Genomic DNA, 23,151 nt, shown 5'->3' with positions numbered 1-23,151 from the left:
GTGTCGAACCAGTGTAGCACTTATGCAGCGTTATCTTGACCGCAAACACACAGGGGCAGTCTTTAAGAACAACATTTTACATTGACTGTAGAAATACATATTCTAAAACTTTAAACCTGAATTAATGAAGTAAACAAACTTTATTTTCAATTCTGGTGGATTTTTAATTGACAAATAAAAATCTAAATATAGTAAAACAGACTATTGTATGTGCTGGATCTACACTGGTCTTCACTTCTCAGTCTGGACTCTCTGAAGCCTGATCTCCAGCTTTCTGACTCTGACTTTGGGTTCACATGATCCAGCCTCAGCAACTCTGTCTCCTTTAGTTTGTTCAGGACGATGGGCCTTATGATGAGCAGGTTTTCTGAGAGCTCTCTCACACTGGTCAGAACTGCAGCTTTGCTCCTTAGCGTGGCAGATTTTAATATGGCTACAATTATTCGACCCAAATCTAAAAGCCTACTTAGTGTGGACTCTCATGTGCCTAACTAAGTTGTGTGAGTGTGAAAATGCCTTCTCACAAACATCACAGCTGTAAAGTTTCTCTCCAGTGTGGACTCTCATGTGTGTTACTAAGCTGCTTAAGTGTGAAAATGCCTTCTCACAAACATCACAGCTGTAAGATTTCTCCCCAGTGTGGACTCTCATGTGTGATGTTAAGCTGCTTGAGCATGAAAACCCCTTCTCACAAACATCGCAGCTGTAAGGTTTCTCTCCAGTGTGGACTCTCATGTGTAATCCTAAGTGGCTTGAGCGTGAAAATGCCTTCTCACAAACATCACACCTGTAAGGTTTCTCTCCAGTGTGAACTCTCATGTGTGACACCAAGTTGCTTGTGAATGAAAATTCTTTCTTACAAACATAACAGCTGTAAGGTTTTTCTCCAGTATGGACTCTCATGTGTGATACTAAGTGGCTTAACTGGGAAAATGTCTTCTCACAAACATCACAGCTGTAAGGTTTCTCTCCAGTGTGAACTCTCATGTGTGATGTTAAGCTGCTTGAGTGTGAAAATACCTTCTCACAAAAATCACAGCTGTAAGGTTTCTCTCCAGAGTGGACTCTCATGTGTGATGTTAAGCTGCTTGAGCATGAAAATTCCTTCTCACAAACATCACAGCTGAATGGCCTTTCACCAGAGTGGATTCTGGTGTGTATTTTGAGACTGCCTGCAGTAGTAAAACTTCTTCCACACAGGTCACACTCATATGGTCTTTCTCCTGTGTGAGTTCTGTAGTGTTCTTTGAGTGCAGAAGGATGGAGCAATGTCTTTCCACACTGGTCACAGGTGAACCCCATTCTCCTGAAGGACGTTGTAGATCTGCCATGAACGCAGGAAAAGGAGACGTTAAGTAATAATAATATTCAATAAAAAGCTTTAATAGAGTTTGAAGTGGCCGTGTTAAACTGTGAATTCCTTATTACTGTTGAGAGTGGTGTTGTTATGGAAAGAATAAATATGTTTTACAAGCTTCACTAAGTTATGAAAAGGTCTTTACTGTTTCTGTGGAGCGTGTTACAGACTTTCAGCTCTGGCTTTGGGTGAGGACCGACAGCATCAAACCAGTCTGACCCAGAGCTCTGTCATTCAAACATGTTTAAATTCAACATTATGGAAAAGGATTAAAGGTTTGTTTCCCGGTTCTTCTAAAACCAAAAAGAGGGTTATAAAAAAGGTACTTTCTAGTCAGCCCCTCAGATTCATTCAAGAAAAAGCATAAAAATACTAAAACATATACACACTGCACTCATCCCATTATACATCGGTCAATATTGTATTCATCTCTTATCGCAATATTTAGCAGCATTACATAGTATATAGTATGTCAATAGGTCATGGGTTTGAATGGGAGAAGTTTTGGTAAATAAAAGCCACACTTGTCACCTTTGGGACCCCGGATGGTCCCCATTTAGAAATTGCTATAAAATCCACATATATTAATATGTTTTCCGCTTTTAAAACTCATATATCATTATCTCTTTACCTACTTCTTCTCTACAGAGAACATGTGCAAACTAAACTGATGGGTATGTTTTACTATATTAAAAGTACCCCGATTAAAAAATACATATTTCCCGTTGAATTTTAAAAAGTTAACTTGAAAAAACTTGAGCTAAATGTAATAAAGCCTAGTATATGATAATCATTCATAGTGAAAAAAGATTTGGTTGGTTGGTTTTAAATGGGAGAGGTTTATGTACAAAACACTGCAAATCTCCATTGACTTCCATACAAACAAATGTTTTGATTAAAACATTGTAATAAGATGGATTCCAAAGAAATAAGACCAAACCTCAAAGGTCAACATTTATCTTCCTATTGGCCGTCACAAAGGTGGCTGATATTTTTAGATGTATCAAAGTGTAAATAAAGACAAGGAACTGTTTTGGTCATTTTCATAGCTGCCATGTAGCTGATCAAAGAAGAGCATTTCAGCAGCCAAGATGAAGAGGAGCATTATGACCCAAAACAAGGGAAGCATATAAAGGGCACAGAGGACCAACTGTAAAAGTTCAAAGATTTTATTTAACTTTTGGTTTCTTCTTTTATTGAATCAGGAGATAAAGAGGAAGAAGAAATTCGGTGAAAAATTAGACGCACAAGCTGGGAGCAACGAGAGAACGAGAGAGCGCACAGCCAAGCGCTCTATTTAAAGGCTCCAGGGCATGAAAGAAATATAAGAAACAGAAGAGGAAATTTTAATACAAAAATATAATATTTAATCTTCAAAGAGCACATATCTACCCTGTTGCTGCAGGTGGGACAGAGCAGAGCTACTGCATCTTCTGTAGTTTGATGGATTAAAATTACATTCTGATTGTTTCAACCTCCGCAATAGTTTAATAGTTTGGTTTATTGTTGGATTGAAGAGTGTCATACTTACAGATAATGCAGCAGGAGCAGGTTGAATGCAGAAGTCTTTGAAAAGCTTTGACCAAAGAACAGAGTCTGAAGATTTACTCCCTCTATCGTTTTGGCTCGTTCCTGTCCCAAAAAACGATAAAATTTAAGTTAATTTTGTGATTTGATTTGACTCACATCATGTATTATTTTCCGACCATGATTTGCATTTTGTAGTAATTAAAGAGCATTTTTGTTAAAAGTCAGTTATGTTATGTTTATGATCATAGACATTCATATCCATGTGTTTCAGTCATGTGACTTATTTGTTGTCACATGTTGAAGACGTCACATGCTGTTGCTTCTCCGCCGTTACAGAGTCGTGAAAAACAGATCATAAAACTGAAAAAGGAAAAGGTTGATACTTAAAGACAGATGTTTTGGACTTTGATCCTTATCTACAGCGGCGAGTCACTGACAAAACTTAAAGTCTTTATGAAGGTTCTCCTGTTCCTCTAGTTATGACTTGATTTGGTGGATATTTATATTATTTACTTCTGTTAAGACTTTGGAAAATAAAAAGGAATCTAAAAGTACAGGACATCACAACATTCTACAGTGATATTTAATACAGATGGGGGCAGCTGAAATTAATACTGTTAAAATGCAGATTTTTATCATATACAAGAGGTTAATAAATCTAATCCCGAATAGAAATGGTCAGATTAAACATTTTTGATATTTCACAGCAAATACAATGTGATCATTGTTACATTGTATTATTGTTTGTCAAATCAGAAATATTGTGTCATGCACATGTATTTTGGCTCTTGTTTTCAGTATGGTTGCTGGGTAACAGTTGTCTGCAAGTAGGCTAACGTTTATTAGCATAGCCACACAGTAATTTGTAAAGTAGCATTAGCCAGCGGCTAACTTCCTGAAACAAACAGCTCACCGCTCAGTCTGGAGTGATGTCTGTAAGTCCACTGGTCCCTCCTGACCACAGTGATCAATGTCTGGACAAACGGGGTCTTTGAGGATGTCACAGAAGAGGAATCATCAGTTTTGAGACTTTTTGCTCGTGATGGCCGTATTGAAACGAGCGTGTTGGCAGTTTCAAAGTCCCGAAACGGATGCAGTTTGAAACACTTCTTCTTCTTCTTCATGCACAGACTAGGCACGGTTATTTTAATAGATCCATGCGGTTAGTGCATTATTGCCTAATATAAAACAGCCATGGTTATTGCCGATATTATTAACTCCATGGTTGTTGCTTCCGTGGTTGTTTCTTCTTCTTCTAGTTATTTCCGGCAGGCTGTGCGCTACAAGGCGCAATGCTGCCCTCTACCGTCCACAGTCAGTAATCGATGCCGTCAGATTCTTAAATGTCAGAACGGCAAAGAAAAGAGAGCGCGGCTTTTTCAACTTGCTTTGCTTACGAGAAAAACATGGATTTATGTGAATAAAAATGATCCAGAGTCCGATGGCTCCTTAAAGCTCTGCCTTCTCACTCTGTATTTGTGGCATGACAACATAACATGATTCACAGTTGAATTATTCCCACACTCACAAAGCTCATTAGGAGGTTTTTCTACTCTAAACCGACAAGCTGCATCACAGCAGTGCCTGAGTCTCTATGGTATTCTTGAAAGTGATATTTTTTTATATTTGACCCAGCTACACTACTATAAAAAATTGAATATCATCTCATATTTAAGTCAAAGTCAAAGGATTGAAACTATAAAAATAAATGTTTTGCCCAGATTCGTCCATCTATTCTAGATTTTCCCCATTTACATCCCCAACTGGCTGTTTGATGAGAGGAATAAAACAATCTCAAGATTTGCATGACATGGAAAAAAACATTATCTGGTTCAAAACTTTAAAAATTATCAAAAGAAAAAGGAGGCTGGGACTTACCATGTCTGAAAAAATACTTTATTTAAGCTCAGATCAGACCTTTGCTGTACTGGTGTGATCCAGATATGAAGCTCAATACTAAAATATTGAGATGAATGTTGTGCCGGGGGTTCCTGTGCAGGCCTTACTGCAGATGACCGGCGGTTGAGTCTTTTGGAAGAAGTGAAGAACCCGTGAAATCTGCTGACAACATGAAAGGAACAAACTAAACAAATATGATAAAATATTAAACTGGTTGGCTTATGATCCACATTTCACATCTAACAGCACAGACTCAAGATTTAGAGTCTGGACAACAAAAGTTATAAAGGTTCTGTTCTGCTGCTCGGACAGTGAGAGACCTGTCCCCAACACAGAAGGTGTCGGGACGCGACCCTCTCATTCACTGGGGTGAACAAAAACACGTGGAGGCTGAGCTGTGGAGCAATAAACAAGCCCACACCAGCCACCTCACCCCAATAACCAAGTGTTTATAACCAAGTTAAAACGACTTGGTTATAGACTTTATAATAAGATAAGATAAGATAAGATATTCCTTTATTGTCCCACATGGGGAAATTTCATTGGTGCAACGCAGGTAGATACAGAGGTAGATACAGAAGAACAGATCCCTTTAGGAAGTCTGAAAAACACTTTCAGTAGAAGATCTCCTATAAATAAAAACTCCCATAGACAAATAAATAAATAAATACCATTGCATGTGATCCCGACAGTAATTGCACATGAATATGTGTCACGACAGCACATGGATTGCACATGACTACAACTTAATTACCGTTAAACTACAACTTAATTACCGTTCATAAAAACTAAGACTTAATAGTACATTTTTTTCTCATGCGCAAATTTTTGCTTTGCTTCATTCACACATGTTTGAGTAATCCTCCATTTAAACCGTCTTAATCTGTAGAGATAAAAACACTGTGATCTTTCCAGCGCCTTCAACACCATCCAGCCGCTGCTCCTGAGGGACAAGCTGGAGACGGCTGGTGTGGAGTATGACCTGGCAGAGTGGATCCTGGACTACCTCACAGACCGACCCCAGTTTGTGAGAGCCCGGGACTGTGTGTCTGACACTCGGGCCTGCAGTGTGGGGGCGCCCCAGGGCACTGTCCTCGCGCCCTTTCTCTTCACCCTTTACACTGCAGACTTCAGACACGACACGGACAGCTGTGTCCTGCAGAAGTTCTCTGACGACTCTGCCATCATCGGACTCATCACGGACGACGATGATGCGGAGTACAGAGGACTGGAGCAGGACTTTGTGGACTGGTGTCAGCGGAACCACCTCCTCATCAACGCGGGGAAGACCAAGGAGATGGTGGTGGATTTCCGCAGATGCCACCCCACTGCCCCCTCACCAGTGAACATCCAGGGACGGGACATTGAGAGAGTGGACTCATACAAGTACCTGGGTGTTCATCTGAACCACAAACTGGACTGGACTCATAACACAGACGCACTGTACAGGAAGAGCCAGAGTCGGCTCTACCTCCTGAGGAGACTCAGGTCTTTTGGAGTGACAGGGCCACTCCTGAAGACCTTCTATGACTCTGTGGTGGCATCAGCTCCTGTAGATGTGGCCTGCTGGAGCAGCAGCATCACAGAGAGGGAGAGGAAGAGGCTGGACAGAGTCATCAAGAAGTCCAGCTCCGTCCTGGGCTGTGCTCTGGACTCGGTGCAGGAGGTGGGGGACAGGAGGGTCCTGGCTAAATTCACATCTATGCTGGACCATGAGTCTCACCCCCTGCAGGGGGGAGACTGAGCCACCCTCGCTGTGTGAAGGAGAGGTTTCGTAGGTCTTTCCTTCCTGCTGCTGTCAGACTTTATAACAAAAACTGTTAGTACTGAACACTCGCAATACTGACCTAACCATGTGCAATTCCGTCATATGTGCAATTACTGTGAAATTCATGTGCAATCTATGTGCTGTCGTGACACATATTCATGTGCAATTACTGTCGTGATCACATGCAATGGTATTTATTTATTTGTCTATGGGAGTTTTTATTTATTTATAGGAGATCTTCTACTGAAAGTGTTTTTCAGACTTCCTATAAGTGATCTGTTCTTCTGTATCTACCTCTGTATCTTCCTGCGTTGCACCAATGAAATTTCCCCATGTGGGACAATAAAGGAATATCTTATCTTATCTTATCTTATCTTAAATATGAGCTCCGTAGATCAATTCCAATAGGCGTGACTTGTCCTTGAAAAAACAGGAAATTAAGCCTTTTTTGAGGGCGTGTTAAGCGGAAACCATAAAGAATATCAACATTCTTTTGAGTATTTATTCAATTTCAATGTCTTTAGATGCAAAAGGTGTTGTTTTGAGCTTGATCGGACAAGAAACCTAGGACAAGTACGATTTTGAAAAAAAAAAGTCAAGCGTGGCGGTGCCACTTTGATTCAACATGGCTGACTTCCTATTTATCATAGAGCGATGCTGCCAAGTGTGTTTTACTCGTCAAAGGTCAGAGGTCAAAGGTAGCTCTATCACTGTCCCAAGTCTCATGTGCCGAGGCCAAAGATTAAGAGTTTCATGTTTTTTCTTTTTTGAACTAGTCGGCACTGTTGCGACGGGCGTTCTCGCAACCTCCATTTTATTTGAGTTCGGGCCGAGCCGATCGCGTCTATGTCCCCATGTGTGACATTCATCAAAGTTCAGGGCGTCAAAAATGCCCGAGTTGTGGCAAAATTACCATGCAAGAACTATAATAACAAGAAAAAAAGCATGTCTCACCTTTCTGTCTCCCAAATTATGTCCAGATCTCAGTTGCAACTGGTTTACTCCAAACAAAGGAAGTGTTTAATCTAGTCACTCGTGAAACATTGTCAAGAGGGGCTCGTAGTTGTTGTTGTTGTTGTTGTTTTATGGCGGTTGGCATCCGAGTGTTGCATTACCGCCAGACTTTATTCCTCAGACGTTTCGTAGTCCTCAGACTCTGTCGTAGTCCGTAAAAGTACTCCTCCCATTGCTTTGGCGTTACAAAGCCCATGAGGTCATGATGTGTTTTTGTGACTAGAATAGTTGTTGTGTTGTTGTTGTTGTTGTTGTTGTTGTTGTTGTTGTTTTATGGCGGTTGGCATCCGAGTGTTGCATTACCGCCAGACTTTATTCCTCAGACGTTTCGTAGTCCTCAGACTCTGTCGTAGTCCGTAAAAGTACTCCTCCCATTGCTTTGGAGTACAAAGCCCATGAGGTCATGATGTGTTTTTGTGACTAGAATAGTTGTTGTGTCAGAGACCAACCGGCTTTATTCCAGGGAGACTCTTCTTCACCTTCCTCGCCCTCTTTGACGTTCGGTTAGAAGTCCTTCTTCCATCACTTTGGCGTTTCTAGGCCCACGAAGTCCAAGCGCGTTAGAACATCCTCTTGCTTCTCATCCTCGGCTCAGTCTCCAACACCCCCCACCTCTATAAACGTTTACCCAGCCCTGTGCTACATAAGTAAGCAACCACAGCCTGACACAAACCCTGTGACTGGATCGCCAGAACGTTCCGCAGATTGAACTCCCGCCCATTATTCCGAAACCACAAGGCCAACCCGGCCCTTTCCCTATCATAAGCCTCACAGCAAATCAGCACATGCTCGACAGTCTCTGGCACCTGACAGTGACCACACAGACCGGTCGGATGTTTGCCTATCCTACTCAGTGACCAATTGAGTCCAGTATGGCCAATCCTCATGCGGGCGAAGGCCCTTTCCTCCCACGCGTTCCTGCCCATAGACCCGCAAGGACCCACACTACCCTGTATGTGATAGAGATGCCGTCCAGTAACACAGTGGCTCCAAAATTCCTGCCAAAGGCCGACCACATGACTCTTGATAACGGGCTTGATTTCAGACTTGCCCAACTCAACCGCCACATCAATTGATGGCCACCGAAGGGAACGTTTAGCCAGTGCATCAGCCATTTCGTTACCATCCACCCCCACATGCGCAGGGACCCAAATGAAGGAAACCCTCACATCCTTCCTGGACAGGGAGAGCATCAGACAGAAGATGCCATTCAACACATCCTGTCTGCAATCCGATTTCCCAGATTTAATGCTTTGCAATGCAGAAAGGCTGTCAGAGGCCACCACAATGCCGCAACACTGCAAAGCAGATTCCGCCCATTCCAACGCCAACCGTATCGCTATAAGTTCCGACGTGAAAACAGAAAGGCGATCTGTCAACCTCTTCTTGACCGCTAGCCCCAGGTCAGGCACAAAATAAGCGGCGCCAGTACGCCCACTCTCAGGATCCCTAGACCCGTCGGTATAAATAAACACATCACCTGAGTGCTTATCGATGATCGCTTGAACGGCAAACTGCGGTGCCCTCACAGCGACTCCTCTAAGCTTGCCATGCAAGCTAACATCAACAGGAGCCGGGACAAACTTCCACGGAGCTATAGCAGACAAAGCCACCGACGGGCTCACACGCAGATCACCAACCCCCGCAAGCCACGCCTTCGCATTTCCTACCTGGTTGAAAACCATACCGCCAGCCTCACTCTGCCCCCCATCAACCCTGAGAAAGTCCCTCACCGGATGAGAGCTCGTATGACCTTGCACATTCACCCAGTAAGCCAACAGAAGTTCTAGCCTCCGGAGCCGTAACGGCAATTCCCCCAACTCAACCTGCAGCGCCGAGACAGGGGAGGTCCTAAAAGCCCTACAGCAGATGCGCAAGGCCTGGGCTTGCTCCACATCAAGCTTCTTTAAGTTAGTCTCAGCCGCAGACATAAGATAAGATAATCCTTTATTGTCCCACATGGGGAAATTTCATTTGTGCAACGCAGGTAGATACAGAGGTAGATACAGAAGAACAGATCACTTATAGGAAGTCTGAAAAACACTTTCAGTTGAAGATCTCCTATAAATAAATAAAAACTCCCATAGACAAATAAATAAATAAATACCATTGCATGTGATCCCGACGGTAATTGCACATGAATATGTGTCATAGATTGCACATGAATTTCACAGTAATTGCGAAATTCATGTGCAATCTATGACACATATTCATGTGCAATTACCGTGCATGACATGTAGGCTATACAGCCATAATCAATAGCCGCCCTCATGACGGCCCGATAAATACCCAGGAGCGACCTTCTGCTGGCCCCCCAGTCCTGGCCGGATAGACAACGAAGCAAGTTATTCACCCTTTTGCATTTACCACTGACCTCATCAATGTGCCGACGCCAACTAAGCCTCTCGTCAAAGGTGACCCCCAAGAACCTCACCTCCCTGACCTGTTCGAGCACCTGCCCATGCAGTCGAAGGGAGACGTCCCTATGCCCATTGAAGAAACAGATCACTTGAGACTTCCGTACGGACAGTTTAAACCCCCACTTCAGGGTCCACTGCTCCACCTGCTGTATTGCCCTTTGCAGTTTCGCCTCGTAAAACCGGAGATTCCTCCCTCTCACCCATAGAGCGCCATCGTCAGCATAAAGGCTCCTCCCAACAGACCCATCCACGTCGTCAAAGATGTCCTTAATCATAACATTGAACAAGATAGGGCTACACACACTCCCCTGCGGGATCCCATTCTCCACCCCATAGACCCCAGAGTAAGCAGCGCCCACTCTGGTTTGGATACGCCGGCCAGACAGAAAGCTCCGGACCCAGTTAAACAGTTTACCCTTCACACCACACTTCCGCAGCTTAATGAGGAGCCCATCCTTCCAAACCATATCGTACGCCTTCTCCACATCAAAGAGCACCGCAATAACCTTTTCTTTCTGAGCCCTGGCCAGCTGGATATCAGATTCCAAACACAACACGGAATCCATGGTGTTCCTGCCCCTACGGAAACCACTCTGGTGCGCAGGAAGCAAACCCCGACTCTCCAAGAAGTAATCCAACCGCTCGGTAACCATGCGCTCCATCGTTTTCCCGAGCTGCGACGTCAAGGCAATCGGCCTATAACTTGAAGGGTCAGACGCTGGCCTACCCGGCTTCAGAACCGGCACCACCGTAGACTGTTTCCACGCAGATGGAACACAACCTGAATCCCAAACACGGTTGAAAAGACCCAGGACTAGCCCAAGCGTGTCATCAGTCAAATGAGAGAGCATGTCATAGCACACCTCATCTCTACCCGGGGCTGTCTGTTTCGCCTTAGAAAGTGCTCTCCTTAGCTCAAACAAACTAAACGGAAGGTCAAGGTCATCTTGAGTCGAAGGCTGGTGCCCAATCAGCTCAGAATTCTGGGCCAAAGTACTCTCCCTGTAGTGCCTTTCCGCAGGTGAGAGATTGTCAGAGCTGTGCACCGACACAAAGGTGCTGGCCAACAGTTCAGCTTTGTCAACGTCGCTGACTGCTTCAACACCATTCAGTATTAGGACCGGGGTCCCATGACGGCGCTCAACCCCATGCATCCGCTTAATCATCCCCCAAACATCCCCGAGACGCGTTTCTCTCCCAATTTTGGAACAATACCGCCTCCAATAGGCACTCTTGGCCGTTCTCACAGTTTTCCGCACAACAGCGCGGGCCCTCTTGTAGTCAATGAGGGCACCCTCAGTGTGGGCAACCCTTAGCCGGCGAAACGCCGCATTTCTCGCCCTAACAGCATGACCACATGCTTCAGTCCACCACGGCACCCGCTTCCTATGTCCACTACCACCACTCTTAGGAATCGTGCCTACCGCTGACTGCGTGATGAGCGAGACAATTGCACTATTGAGATCATCCACCTGAGTCAATCCTCCTTCCTGCAGAACCCTAGAACCATCATCAGCTTTCCTCAGGAAAGCCCCCCAGTTCGCCCTTGCCAACTGCCACCTCTGGATCCTCGTCCCCCTGACCACACAGCTCCCAAAGCCAATCACGGTGCGGACTAGATAGTGATCGCTACCAAAAGAAAGATTACCAAGAACCTCCCAACTACAAACACCAGCTAACTCCTTGGACACAAGTGTAAGATCTATTGCACTTTCCGCACCGGTCCCCATATCATAGCGGGTCCCACCCCCATCATTCAGACAAACCAACTCCCTTTGATTGATAAAACCCTCTACCACCTGCCCATGCCTATCGGTACCACTACCGCCCCACAAAGCGCTATGCGCATTAAAATCCCCACACCACACGGCCTTTCCCCGAACATCCTTACCGATACTATGCAAGGACTCTAACGTTAACTCACCACACGGATTATAAAGGTTAACCACAGTAACAGCTTCACCACCCAGCCAGACCCTCACCGCCAGGGCCTCCGGCGCTTTACTCACACTGACAACAACGTAATTTAGGTCATCTCGGACAAACACAGCCACACCTCCGCCTCTACCCTGCTCCCTATCATTCCTAACACACACATACCCTTGTATCCCAAAACCCCACCTAGGTCGTAACCAAGTCTCCTGCACGCACATAACGTGAGGCTTGTTCAACAAGGTAGAGACAAAATGCTTAAATTCCTGGCCATTAGCACGAAGACTACGCGCATTCCATTGCAAGACAACCACCGCCATTATGAGCCCCCGGAACCTGACGGCGCATCGGGAGCCCCCCCACTCCCACTGCCAGAATGGGGCAGGGCGCCCTCCCGCAGCGCATCCTCTATCTCCGTCCACTCGGGGCCCCCAGCTCCAAAGTACTTCCCTGCAGCCTTAGCGATGATCTTAGTCTTTTCGGATCTCTTCTTGGTTTGCCCAGTACAGTTAATCACTTCCACTATAAAGAGGAAGAAATCTTTCCTCTTCACAACCAGTACATCCTCCGCACCCACAGGGCCTCTGCCCGTGGAAGGCACACTCACAGGCATCCCAGTGGGGACCTCCCCCTGGCCGCGGGCAACGCTGCCCCCTCCCCTGTCGCCTAGGACACCAGCAGCACTGGCAGCCCCCACTGCATCCACCGTCACCTGACTACCAGACACCTTCTTGACCGCATCCGCGTAGGATATGCCTTGAGAGGCTCTAACTCTTTGCACCTCAGCAGCCCTCTTGCTGAACACGCATCCCCCGTAGGCAGAGCTATGCTCTCCCCCACAGTTACAGCACTTGAGTTTTGCTCCTTCGTCACACTTCCCATACTCGTGGTCTCCTGCACATTTACCACACTTCTGCTTCCCTCTACAGACCGCTGCAATATGCCCAAAGCGCTGGCACTTGAAGCAACGCAGGGGCGGCAGAACATATGGGCGTACGCCATAGCGCATGTACCCAACGCACACCACACGAGGCAGGATCCCACCTTCAAATCTAATCATTATCGACAGGCTGTCACACCTTACCCCATCCCGGGTCATCTTCAACCGCCTAGCATCCACCACCTTAGCTCCAGTCAAATTCTCCTTTATGTCATCCACAGATGTCGTCGTAGGGACGCCTACTATAACTCCCCTGACCGTGCCTCTTACAGCATCAGACACAAGAATGTCCTTCCCCCCCAGACACTTAGCCTCAATCGCCTTCCTTTGCTGAGCCACGTCCTTGCACACGACCAGCAGCGAGCCATCCCTAAGGACACTCGCATGCTTGACCACTCCCACAGCTACAGTCAGGCTCCTTGTCAACGCCATCGGATCCCACCCCTTAAAGGACGCATTATCCTGCGCGAGCTTTATGAACACCTTACACTCTGAACTCACATCCCCGACATCTGCAACCCCCCCGCCCTGCTCCTCACTGAGAGAGCCCTCCATAGACGAGCAAGAAGACGCCCTACGCTGCACAGGATCAGTGGCTCCAGGGGAGTCCTCCCCGCTGTTCATATCGTCACCGACCAGGTCACGCTTCCTCTTCTTCTTCCCCATCATACGGACCGAGGCGTTCCTCTATGTTGCCGTAATATCCAAACTGTTGTCGTTGTTGTTTTTTTTATGGCAGTTGGCATCTTGGTAGAAGTGTGTGTGTGGAACATGTGTGTAGTAAAGACTTTATGGTTTGGACTTTATTCTTTAGACTTTATTCTTTAGGCTTTATTCTTAAGGCTTAATTCATTAGACTTTATTCTTTAGGCTTTATTCTTTAGACAATCAACTGTCACTGTCGAAAAGTCTGAGGAATAAAGTCTGGCGGTAATGCAACACTCGGATGCCAACCGCCATAAAACAACAACAACAACAACAACTGTCACTGTCAAAATAAAACTCCTTCTGTATCTGTAAAACACAGAGGCCTTTATTTAGTTAGTGTCACAGGCCAAAACCTCCATTTTATTGGAGTTTGGGCCGAACCGATAGCGTCTACACTCACCGGCCACTTTTTTAGGTACAACTGTCCAACTGCTGGTTAATGCAAATTTCTAATCAGCCAATCACATGGCAGAAACTTAATACATTTAGGCATGTAGACTTGGTCAAGACGATCTGCTGCAGTTCAAAGCGAGCATCAGAATGGGGAAAAAAGGTGATTTAAGTGACTTTGAACGTGGCATGGTTGTTGGTGCCAGACGGGCTGGTCTGAGTATTTCAGAAACTGCTGATCTACTGGGATTTTCACGCACAACCATCTCTAGGGTTTACAGAGAATGGTCCAAAAAAGAGAAAATATCCAGTGAGCGGCAGTTCTGTGGGCGCAAATGGCTTGTTGATGCCAGAGGTCAGAGGAGAATGGCCAGACTGGTTCAAGCTGATAGAAAGGCAACAGTAACTCAAATAACCACTCGTTACAACCGAGATCTCTGAATGCACAACACGTCCAACTTTGAGGCGGAAGGGCTACAGCAGCAGAAGACCACACCGGGGGCCACTCCTGTCAGCTAAGAACAGGAAACTGAGGCTACAATTTGCACAGGCTCACCAAAATTGGACAATAGAAGATTGGAAAAAGGTTGTCTGGTCTGATGAGTCTCGATTTCTGCTGCGACATTTGGATGGTCGGGTAAGAATTTGGCGTAAACAACATGAAAGCATGGATCCATCCTGCCTTGTATCAACGGTTCAGGCTGCTGGTAGTGGAGCAAATCTGAGAAATCTGCAGCAACTCCGTGATGCTATCATGCCAATATGGACCAAACTCTCTGAGGAACGTTTCCAGTACCTTGTTGAATCTATGCCACGAAGGATTAAGGCAGTTCTCATGGCAAAAAGGTGTCCAACCCGGTACTAGCAAGGTGTACCTAATAAAGTGGCCGGTGAGTGTATGTCCCCATGTGTGACCTTCATCAATGTTAGGGGGTCAAAAATGCCCGAGTTGTGGCAAAATTTTACCATGCAAAACTATAATAAGATAAGATAAGATAAGACATTTCATTGATGCAACGCAGATAGATACAGAGGAAAAGGACAGATAACTTATAGGAAGTTTGAAAAACACTCTTAGAACAAAAACTCCTATAGACAAAACCTCCCATTTCCCAACAAGGGATGGAGGGGAAAAATAAGAAAGATAAAAAATGAATGAATAAATAAATAAATAAATAAATAAATACCATTGCATGTGATCACGACAGTAATTGCACATGAACATGTGCAATAATAATAAGAAATATGATGATCGGCCCTCGTCACGCCGCCGCCACGCCGCAAGAGGAGGGAGCGCTAACGCGCCCCAATTGTCCATTTATTACGCCTACTGCTGAATCTGTGACGCTGTCACATCTTCACCCCTGTGTTTTACCATTCATACAATTTTATTTTGAATTCCTGGCAAAATGTGCGGCTTTGCCGCACAGACACCGTGACTCTTTGAATAAAAATGTGGATAACTTTTGATGGTCCACCACTGAAGATGAGTCTCACCAAATTTCAGGTTAATAGGGCTAACGCCCTGGGAGGAGTTCGTTAAAAGTATAAAGTGTAAACATGTTCTGGCGATTTCCCCATTGGAATAACATGGGAGGTTTTGGTCATCGCTACGGCAAAGCCATAACAATTATGACATGGGTCTCATTGACTTTTTTGAAGGGGATGCCAAAATTTAGTTAATTTCGCAAAACTAAACATTTAACCTCCATATAAAATCTGTAGGGGGCGCTGTGGCGCCAAATTTATTTATTTCACTTCAAGTAGGTTTAGGGCAAAGAGTTTAACAACTGATTCTAATTTGACGCAATTCGGACTTTATCTGCGCAAACGGCAGCAACATTAAATTTGGGAAATTTCTGAAAGTCTAGCTGCAGTTTGCGGCTTAGCCGCACAGAGACCGTGACAGGTATCAAAGTAATTTGAATAACTTTTGATGTCCCACTCCTCAGTACCATTTTCACCAAATTTAGGCATTTTAGGGCAAACGCCCTGGGAGGAGTTCGTAAAAGTACGACGTTTGGAAAAACTCCTGAGTCATGCTTAGCCATTTTTGAAGCAATATGGCATTTGGTTGGGCGGACGGCGTTACCGTAGTATTTTTTACTTCTCTTGTCACCATCTACCTCTGCGCCAAATTTCATGATTCTACGATCAGATTTTTTTGGGGTCATTTCCTATCTCTCAATGCATTTTTGGTACATTTGGGGGCGCTGACGCGCCAATTTTTTTATTTTAGAAAAGGGAAATAGCCAGAATGTAGAGAGGCACGATTTTTAGAGGTGTGCAAATTTTTGTGACTTTTTGTCAATGTTCACTGGGTAAAAAATAGGGGGGTTGGTGTCATGGAATTAGACATACACCGATGCTATTCCTTAACACATAGAGAACACAATTCAACCTAGAATATGAAACGACACAGAAACATCAGACATTTGTGTGGCATGCATGGGAGAAAACGCGGGGACTGTGTCAGCCAGGCCGTTGTAAGGAGCCTGGCTGACCCTCCTGCGTCTCACCCCCGCGTCTCACACCGTTTTTTCCCATGCTGGTTGGTTTTATTAGATATTCTGGAATAGGCGGGTCACATTTCTCATTGGTCAGCCTCACATCAAGGCACTTGGTATTTTTCCGTAGAGATCAAGCCTTGGGTAAACATTACCCAGACTCCTCTGGGTTATCACCCCCCCTAGGGTAAACATCCTTTGGCCCATCTTTACGACCCCTTCACAAACAAATGCTGTCACACACCCGTTCTTCTCTTAGACTAATGATGCAGATAAAATATCACTATTATGCAGATAAAATACATCACAGAAATATAATCATATATTCACATTTTATCACATTTCCCTCCTGTTTATCAAAGCATTAGTCTTCTGTCTCATATGCCAAACACATTATTCTTTTCAGTTTTCAACATGTCTTTCATATTGGTGTTACACACAAAAAGTGATGCACATTTCTCAACATTGAACACACTTCTTTTCTCTCGGCCCACAACATGTCTACAGCATTACTGTCCTAAATTTTGAGTCAGATTGGTCAATCTCTGTAATTTGACGAACAGACAATTTATCTTGTCTATAATTTGGTGCGGTGTGATGGGAAATATAGAAGTACAAGCGGAAGGCCCTCAAACCCGCTGCTCTGTGGTCAGTCAGTTTGACTCGTCAGGGACCTCTGGACACCCCAATAGAATCAAATACGTAGTATCAGGTGCTACTGGGACCAGATTGTCCACTAACCTCTCGACCTTGACCCTGCGGTATGGTTCTGGGTGATGCTGGTCTTTGTTATGACCATGGCTGGCCACAAAAGGGATACATAGGCACAACGTCCCACAAGTGTCCCCACACCACCATATCACGTCCTCTCTTGGTTCCTTAAGAGACCTCCTCCCGCTGCTCGCTTCGGTCACACCTATGACACATATGAACTGGTACATTTCCCATCTCAATTCATAATCTCATTAACATTACATGTAGTTATGTTGTAGCAGATAAAAAAACTCTCTTAGTTAGTGCAAACAACTGTGGCTGTGGTGTAATATGCCATTGTGTTTCTTCAGCTACTGTCATTGTGGTGCACCCAAAATATGTCACCACATTGTTTTTAGTTATATTATTATTTGGTAATTTGGTATTTTACAGTAATTAAATATTTATGTTATTTTGGTAGGTTAATACTAAGACATTAACTTAGACATAGTATGTGTCAAAATTAAGTGCTTTCCTGATTTTTGTAAGTTGGATTAGTGGGGCGGAACCTTTGTGCAGAAGGTGTTGCACCAGATTGGGTTTTGACGGCGGAACTTCCTGTTTACGTCAAACGTGATCTGGACATGAAAAGCAGCACCTCGGTTCATCCTTTCTTTTGCTTTTCTACAATATTTTCAGGTTAAAATTCCTGCTACGGCAGTCCCACCTTGGGGCTCGTAACAGATCATGGGGGCTCGTCCGGGATCAGCACACCATCTGTCCATGGGTCACTGCTGATCTAGTGATACAGAACGTTGGGACCACAACGACTGCATGTTCCGGTGCCAGGGGTGATCCAGTGTGCAGCAAAGGGGCCAGTGACCAGTGAAGAAAGGGTACACCAGCCTACAGAGTGCAGCACTGCAAACCCAAGCGTCCGAGACCAGCAGTATGTCGGCCGACGAGAGAAAAATACTAGTTTGGAACATTAAGAAAAAGCTTCACCTGCTAACAGCCACTGAAGCTCATCTCATCGTAACAACTCTAGGTGATATTGAAGGACTTGATGCCACAGAGTTAAGCCAAGATGATGAAGAAAGCTGTGTTGAGCACCTCACCATGTACTTGACATGCCAAGCCATCCTGGGACGGGAGGACCAGGGCTTGCCGTTACTAAAGAGACTTGAAGACATCATAGATGGGGCCATCGCCAGTCGCAGTCAAGATTCTGTGCTTTTAGGAGCTGAGGCAAGTGGTAGTGAGCAGGCCACTCCCCAGCAACAAGCAAGCACCAGGGACACAGACATGCAGACATTACTCGCCCGTTATGAGAATATTCAAAGTCAAATTAACCAAGTCCTGTCTGGTGCAGCCTCTCCAGGACAAGAGAGACTCCACCTATCTCCAGTTAATACGCGTCATTCCATTAGTCAGCAGGCAACACCAGTCCTACAAGCAGCAGGTGGGCCACTTGTAGTTAATAACTTTCCTTTTCACTCAGACAGTGTTCCAAGTCACAGTGGTGAAAGCATGATAGCTATGAAAGATTTGCCACTGCTGTCTCGTAAAGAGTTTAAGATTCACGGAGGAATGATAAGTGATGCAACATCTGAAATAAGTTACAATAGCATATGTAAACAAATTGATGAGGGTCTCAAAGAAAATCACACTCAAAATGAAGTAATCAGAGGAGTACTCCGTGCGATTAAGCCAGGCAACTTTCGTGACATGCTGACAATAAAGGATGATATCACAGTCACAGAGTTTAAAAGTTTCCTGCAGTCTCACTTAGGTGAAAAGAGTAGTACTGGACTTTTTCAAGATTTGATGTGCGCAAAACAACATGAAAATGAGACACCTCAGCAGTTCCTATACAGAATGATTGGACTGAAACAAAAGATCCTTTTCTCACTAAGACAACCAGATACAGTAGTTAAGTATGATATGTCCACAATCCAGTGCATATTTCTCAACACTATATGTCAGGGCATAGGAGAAAAGCATGGAAGTGTTCGCCAAGACCTAAAAACACTGTTAGGAGATCCCACTGTTAGTGATGACGCACTTCTCCGCCAAGTAATAAAAACTACAACAGAGGAGAGTGAAAGAAAGCGCAGACTTGGTCGTAGTGGTTTCACAAAAGTGGCTCAGGCACATGCCACTAACACTGAGCAGAGCAAAGAAAAGGACAATGTCAGTGTGAACCAGATTAACAAAGACTTGACACTACAGAGACTCAGTGCCCAAGTCGAAGCACTCACTCAGGCTATGGAAAGTCTAAAAGCAATAACGGGTCTTGTTCCAACTCCTGAAAGGAAGGAGGCTGTGTTGAAAGTGCAAAGACCCAAAACCTGTCAACAATGTGCTGCTCAGGACAGTCCAAACTGCAACCACTGTTTTGTCTGCGGAGAAGGAGGTCATCGCGCTGTGGGGTGCTTAAAGAGGACCAAGCAGTCGGGAAACTGGAGGCGGTCAGGGCAGAGGGACCACCCCTGATCGACTACACTCAACTGTCCCACACAAAGAAAAAGAGAGATAAGTCAAAAACAGACAAATGTAATGCCAGTTCACAGGAGACTGTTGACACTGAAAAGCCACGTGGTTTAGTTGCTCCATTAGTTGGCCGCCAATCACACCTCAAATGCATGATGGCAGGTTACCTTGTGACTGTAGTATTAGACACGGGGGCTGGGGTGAGTCTTATAGACCATGCATGGTTAAATAAGTATTTACCAGGTCAACAGATCAGACCTTTAAGTGAACTGATGGACGATGATCTCAATGTGAGGGCGGTCACAGGTGATTCAGTACCGTATGATGGTTGGGTAGAGGTAGTAGTCAACCTAGAAGGTAACAATGACCCAGACCTATCTATACGTGTACCCTTCCTTGTGAGCCGCCTCCAGATTGAAAAACCCATTGTAGGGTTTAATGTAATACACGAGTTCATCAAAGACAATGGGGGGAACTACAAACTCATAGAACTTATTGGTAGAGCTATGGGAATTGAGATTTCTGCTGTGCATGCCTTTGTAAGCTTTATCCAGACACAAACGCGTCCAGTAAATGAGCCTGCTACTGTTAAAGTAGGGTATAAAGGTGTTACTGTATACCCAAGTCAAGTTGCTTACATTAAATGTAGAGTTCCAGAGAGTGTTAGTTCCACAGAGTCCCTTGTATTGTTTGAGCCTGTACTTGACAATGTCCACCTTGAACAACTTAGTGTTGGAGCAGGGCTTTTAGAAATACAAAAGACAGAGAGACCATATGTCAAAATACCTGTTTCAAACTATTCAAAACAAAGTGTGACTCTGCCCAGCTCAATAGTTTTGGGTTCTATTGAGCCTATTGCCAAAATAGTTGAGACGGACAACCTCAAGGACATTTGTGAAGCACCCATTTTTATCCACTCTGTTGACTCTGTGTCTAAGTCCAGCCAAGACCAGGAGCTACCAAAGACAGCTCGCTGGGACCCTCCAGTCGACATTAGTCACTTGACACCTGAGCAACAGAGTGAGGTGAAACAAATGTTATTTGAGGAGTCTGGTGCGTTCGCTCGAGATGACGGTGACATTGGCAATATTCCCACTTTACAAATGACTCTTAATCTCAAAGATGCCACTCCAGTACAGCGTACTTACACAGCTATTCCTAAACCATTGTACAAAGAGGTCAAAGAATATATTCAGGATTTACTTGCAAAGGGCTGGATAGTGAAATCGAAGTCACCCTTTTCTGCGCCGGTTGTATGTGTGCGAAAACGAGATGGTACTTTAAGACTTTGTATTGATTACAGACTATTAAATCAAAAGACAGTGCCAGATCGCCACCCACTTCCACGTATCCAGGACCTCCTTGACACCCTAGGGGGCCACAGCTGGTTTAGTATTCTCGACCAAGGTAAAGCTTACCACCAGGGGTACATGGCCGAGGGATCCCGCCACATGACTGCCTTCATCTCACCCTGGGGACTTTATGAATGGGTTAGGATCCCCTTTGGCCTTAGTAATGCACCTGTTGCCTTCCAGCGCAGCATGGAAGAAATGCTGAACACTCTGCGTGATGACTGTTGTATCCCCTACCTGGACGATATACTTTGCTATTCCAAAAGTTTTAATGGACATGTGGAAGCTATGCGCAAAGTCCTAAGAGCATTGCAGCAACACGGAGTCAAGCTCCGCCCAACAAAATGTGAACTGTTTAAAGCAGAGGTCAGATACGTGGGTAGGCTGGTCTCAGCAAATGGAGTCAGGATTGATCCAAAGGACATTGATGCGGTTAAGTCACTCAGCGAAAAGAAACCGACAAATGTAGGCGAGTTAAGAAAGCTCCTTGGCTTTTTAAGCTATTACCGTGTTTATATTCAGGACTTTTCCAGAATCGCTAAACCAATGTATGGTCTGTTGCAAGTTAAAGGATGTTCTGAGAGCACTCAAGGGAAAAACAAGAAGGGAAAAGGTGCTCAGCTACCATCCAAGACTCCTATTAACTGGACAGGTGAGCATGACCACACCCTCAAACAACTCATAGACATTTTAGCCAATCCACCAGTCTTGTCCTATCCCAACTTCGAGCTGCCTTTTGTCCTGCACACTGATGCCTGCGAGAAAGGACTAGGGGCCGTGTTATATCAAAGGCAAAGTGGTAAACTGAAAGTCATTGCATACGGCTCACGAACTTTGACCCCAGCTGAAAAGAACTATTGTCTGCACTCTGGCAAACTGGAGTTTTTAGCTCTTAAATGGGCAGTTTGTGAAAAGTTTAGGGATTATTTGTTTTATGCCCCAGACTTCACGGTGTATACAGACAATAATCCGCTGACATATGTGATGAGCACTGCAAAGTTAAACGCCACGGGACATAGGTGGGTGGGTGAACTCGCTGATTTCAGGTTTAACATCAAATACAGGCCTGGTAAAAGTAATGTGGATGCAGACACTCTTTCACGCCTTCCGCTGGACATTGACAATTATGTTGGGGAGTGCACAGAGGAGTTTAGCAGAGACATTGTTTGTGCCACTTGGGAAGGTAGTGAGGCAGCCAAGAAGAGTGACATTGCCTATGTAGCAGCCCTTAATCTCAACCAAGGCAATGAACCAGACAAATCAGCCTTACCCAGTATTAGCCATGAAGAGCTCGTGAACGCACAAAGGAAAGATGCTACAATAAAAGAACTTATTAAGCTAAAAGGGACAAAGACAATACTAACTGACAAAGACAAACAAACTGCAGATGGATTAGTGAAAAGACTAATGCGTGAGTGGGGAAAATTGGTGATACAGAATGACTTGTTATACAGGGAAGCTGGGGGTAGACAACAGCTTGTATTACCTGCAGAGTACAGATCCCTTGTGCTAAAACACCTCCACAATGACATGGGTCATCTCGGGGCCGAACGAGTAATTTGCCTTGCCCGAGACCGTTTTTATTGGCCCTTTATGAAAAAGGACATTGAGGCCTATGTAACAAGGAAGTGTCCATGTATAAAACAAAAGAAACCTGCCACTCATGTAAGGGCACCTATGGGCAGCATCAGCAGCAGTGCACCCATGGAACTAGTGTCTATTGACTTCATGCACTTAGAAAAGAGCAAAGGTGGTTACGAATATATTCTGGTAGCTGTGGACCACTTTACGCGCTTTGCTCAAGTGTCTCCAACACGAAACAAGTCAGCAAGAACAGCTGCAGAAAGACTGTTCAATGATTTTATCCCTCGGTTTGGTTACCCTGCCAGACTGCATCATGACCAAGGCCGAGAGTTTGAGAATGGGCTATTCAAGGGCCTTCAGCAGTTGTCCAGTGTTGGCCGTTCTCGTACGACGCCATATCATCCACAGGGGAATCCAGCAGAGCGATTTAATCGGACTCTGTTGCAAATGTTAAGGACATTGGAGGAAAAAGAAAAATGCAACTGGAAAGACTTTCTGTCCCAAGTCGTTCATGCATATAATTGCACAAAACATGAGGCCACAGGGTTTTCACCGCACTTCTTA

General features: G+C 44.9%; 1 protein-coding gene across 2 annotated transcripts in view; it reads right to left on the bottom strand.

Annotated features, from left to right (window-relative positions):
• Positions 1–141: 141 nt before the first annotated feature.
• The window catches only part of LOC140347580 (uncharacterized), a 50,814-nt gene continuing 27,804 nt past the window's right edge, over positions 142–23,151 (bottom strand). Inside the window, exons 2-4 of one of the 2 annotated variants that reach the window (XM_072434092.1) lie at positions 3,801–3,999; positions 2,889–2,989; positions 142–1,324 (exon numbers count right to left, since the gene is read on the bottom strand). In XM_072434092.1, coding sequence (XP_072290193.1) covers positions 463–1,302 — 840 coding nt within the window. In that variant the 5' untranslated portion in view covers positions 1,303–1,324; positions 2,889–2,989; positions 3,801–3,999 and the 3' untranslated portion in view covers positions 142–462. The remainder of the gene's footprint in view (positions 1,325–2,888; positions 2,990–3,800; positions 4,000–23,151) is intronic. The other variant, XM_072434094.1, reaches the window with a different exon arrangement.

Source organism: Eucyclogobius newberryi, unplaced genomic scaffold (assembly GCF_026437365.1).
Source record: "Eucyclogobius newberryi isolate DKJ021-1_F unplaced genomic scaffold, fEucNew1.0.hap1 SCAF_6, whole genome shotgun sequence".
Lineage (NCBI taxonomy): Eukaryota > Metazoa > Chordata > Actinopteri > Gobiiformes > Gobiidae > Eucyclogobius > Eucyclogobius newberryi.
This window is presented reverse-complemented; position numbering and strand designations above follow the sequence as displayed.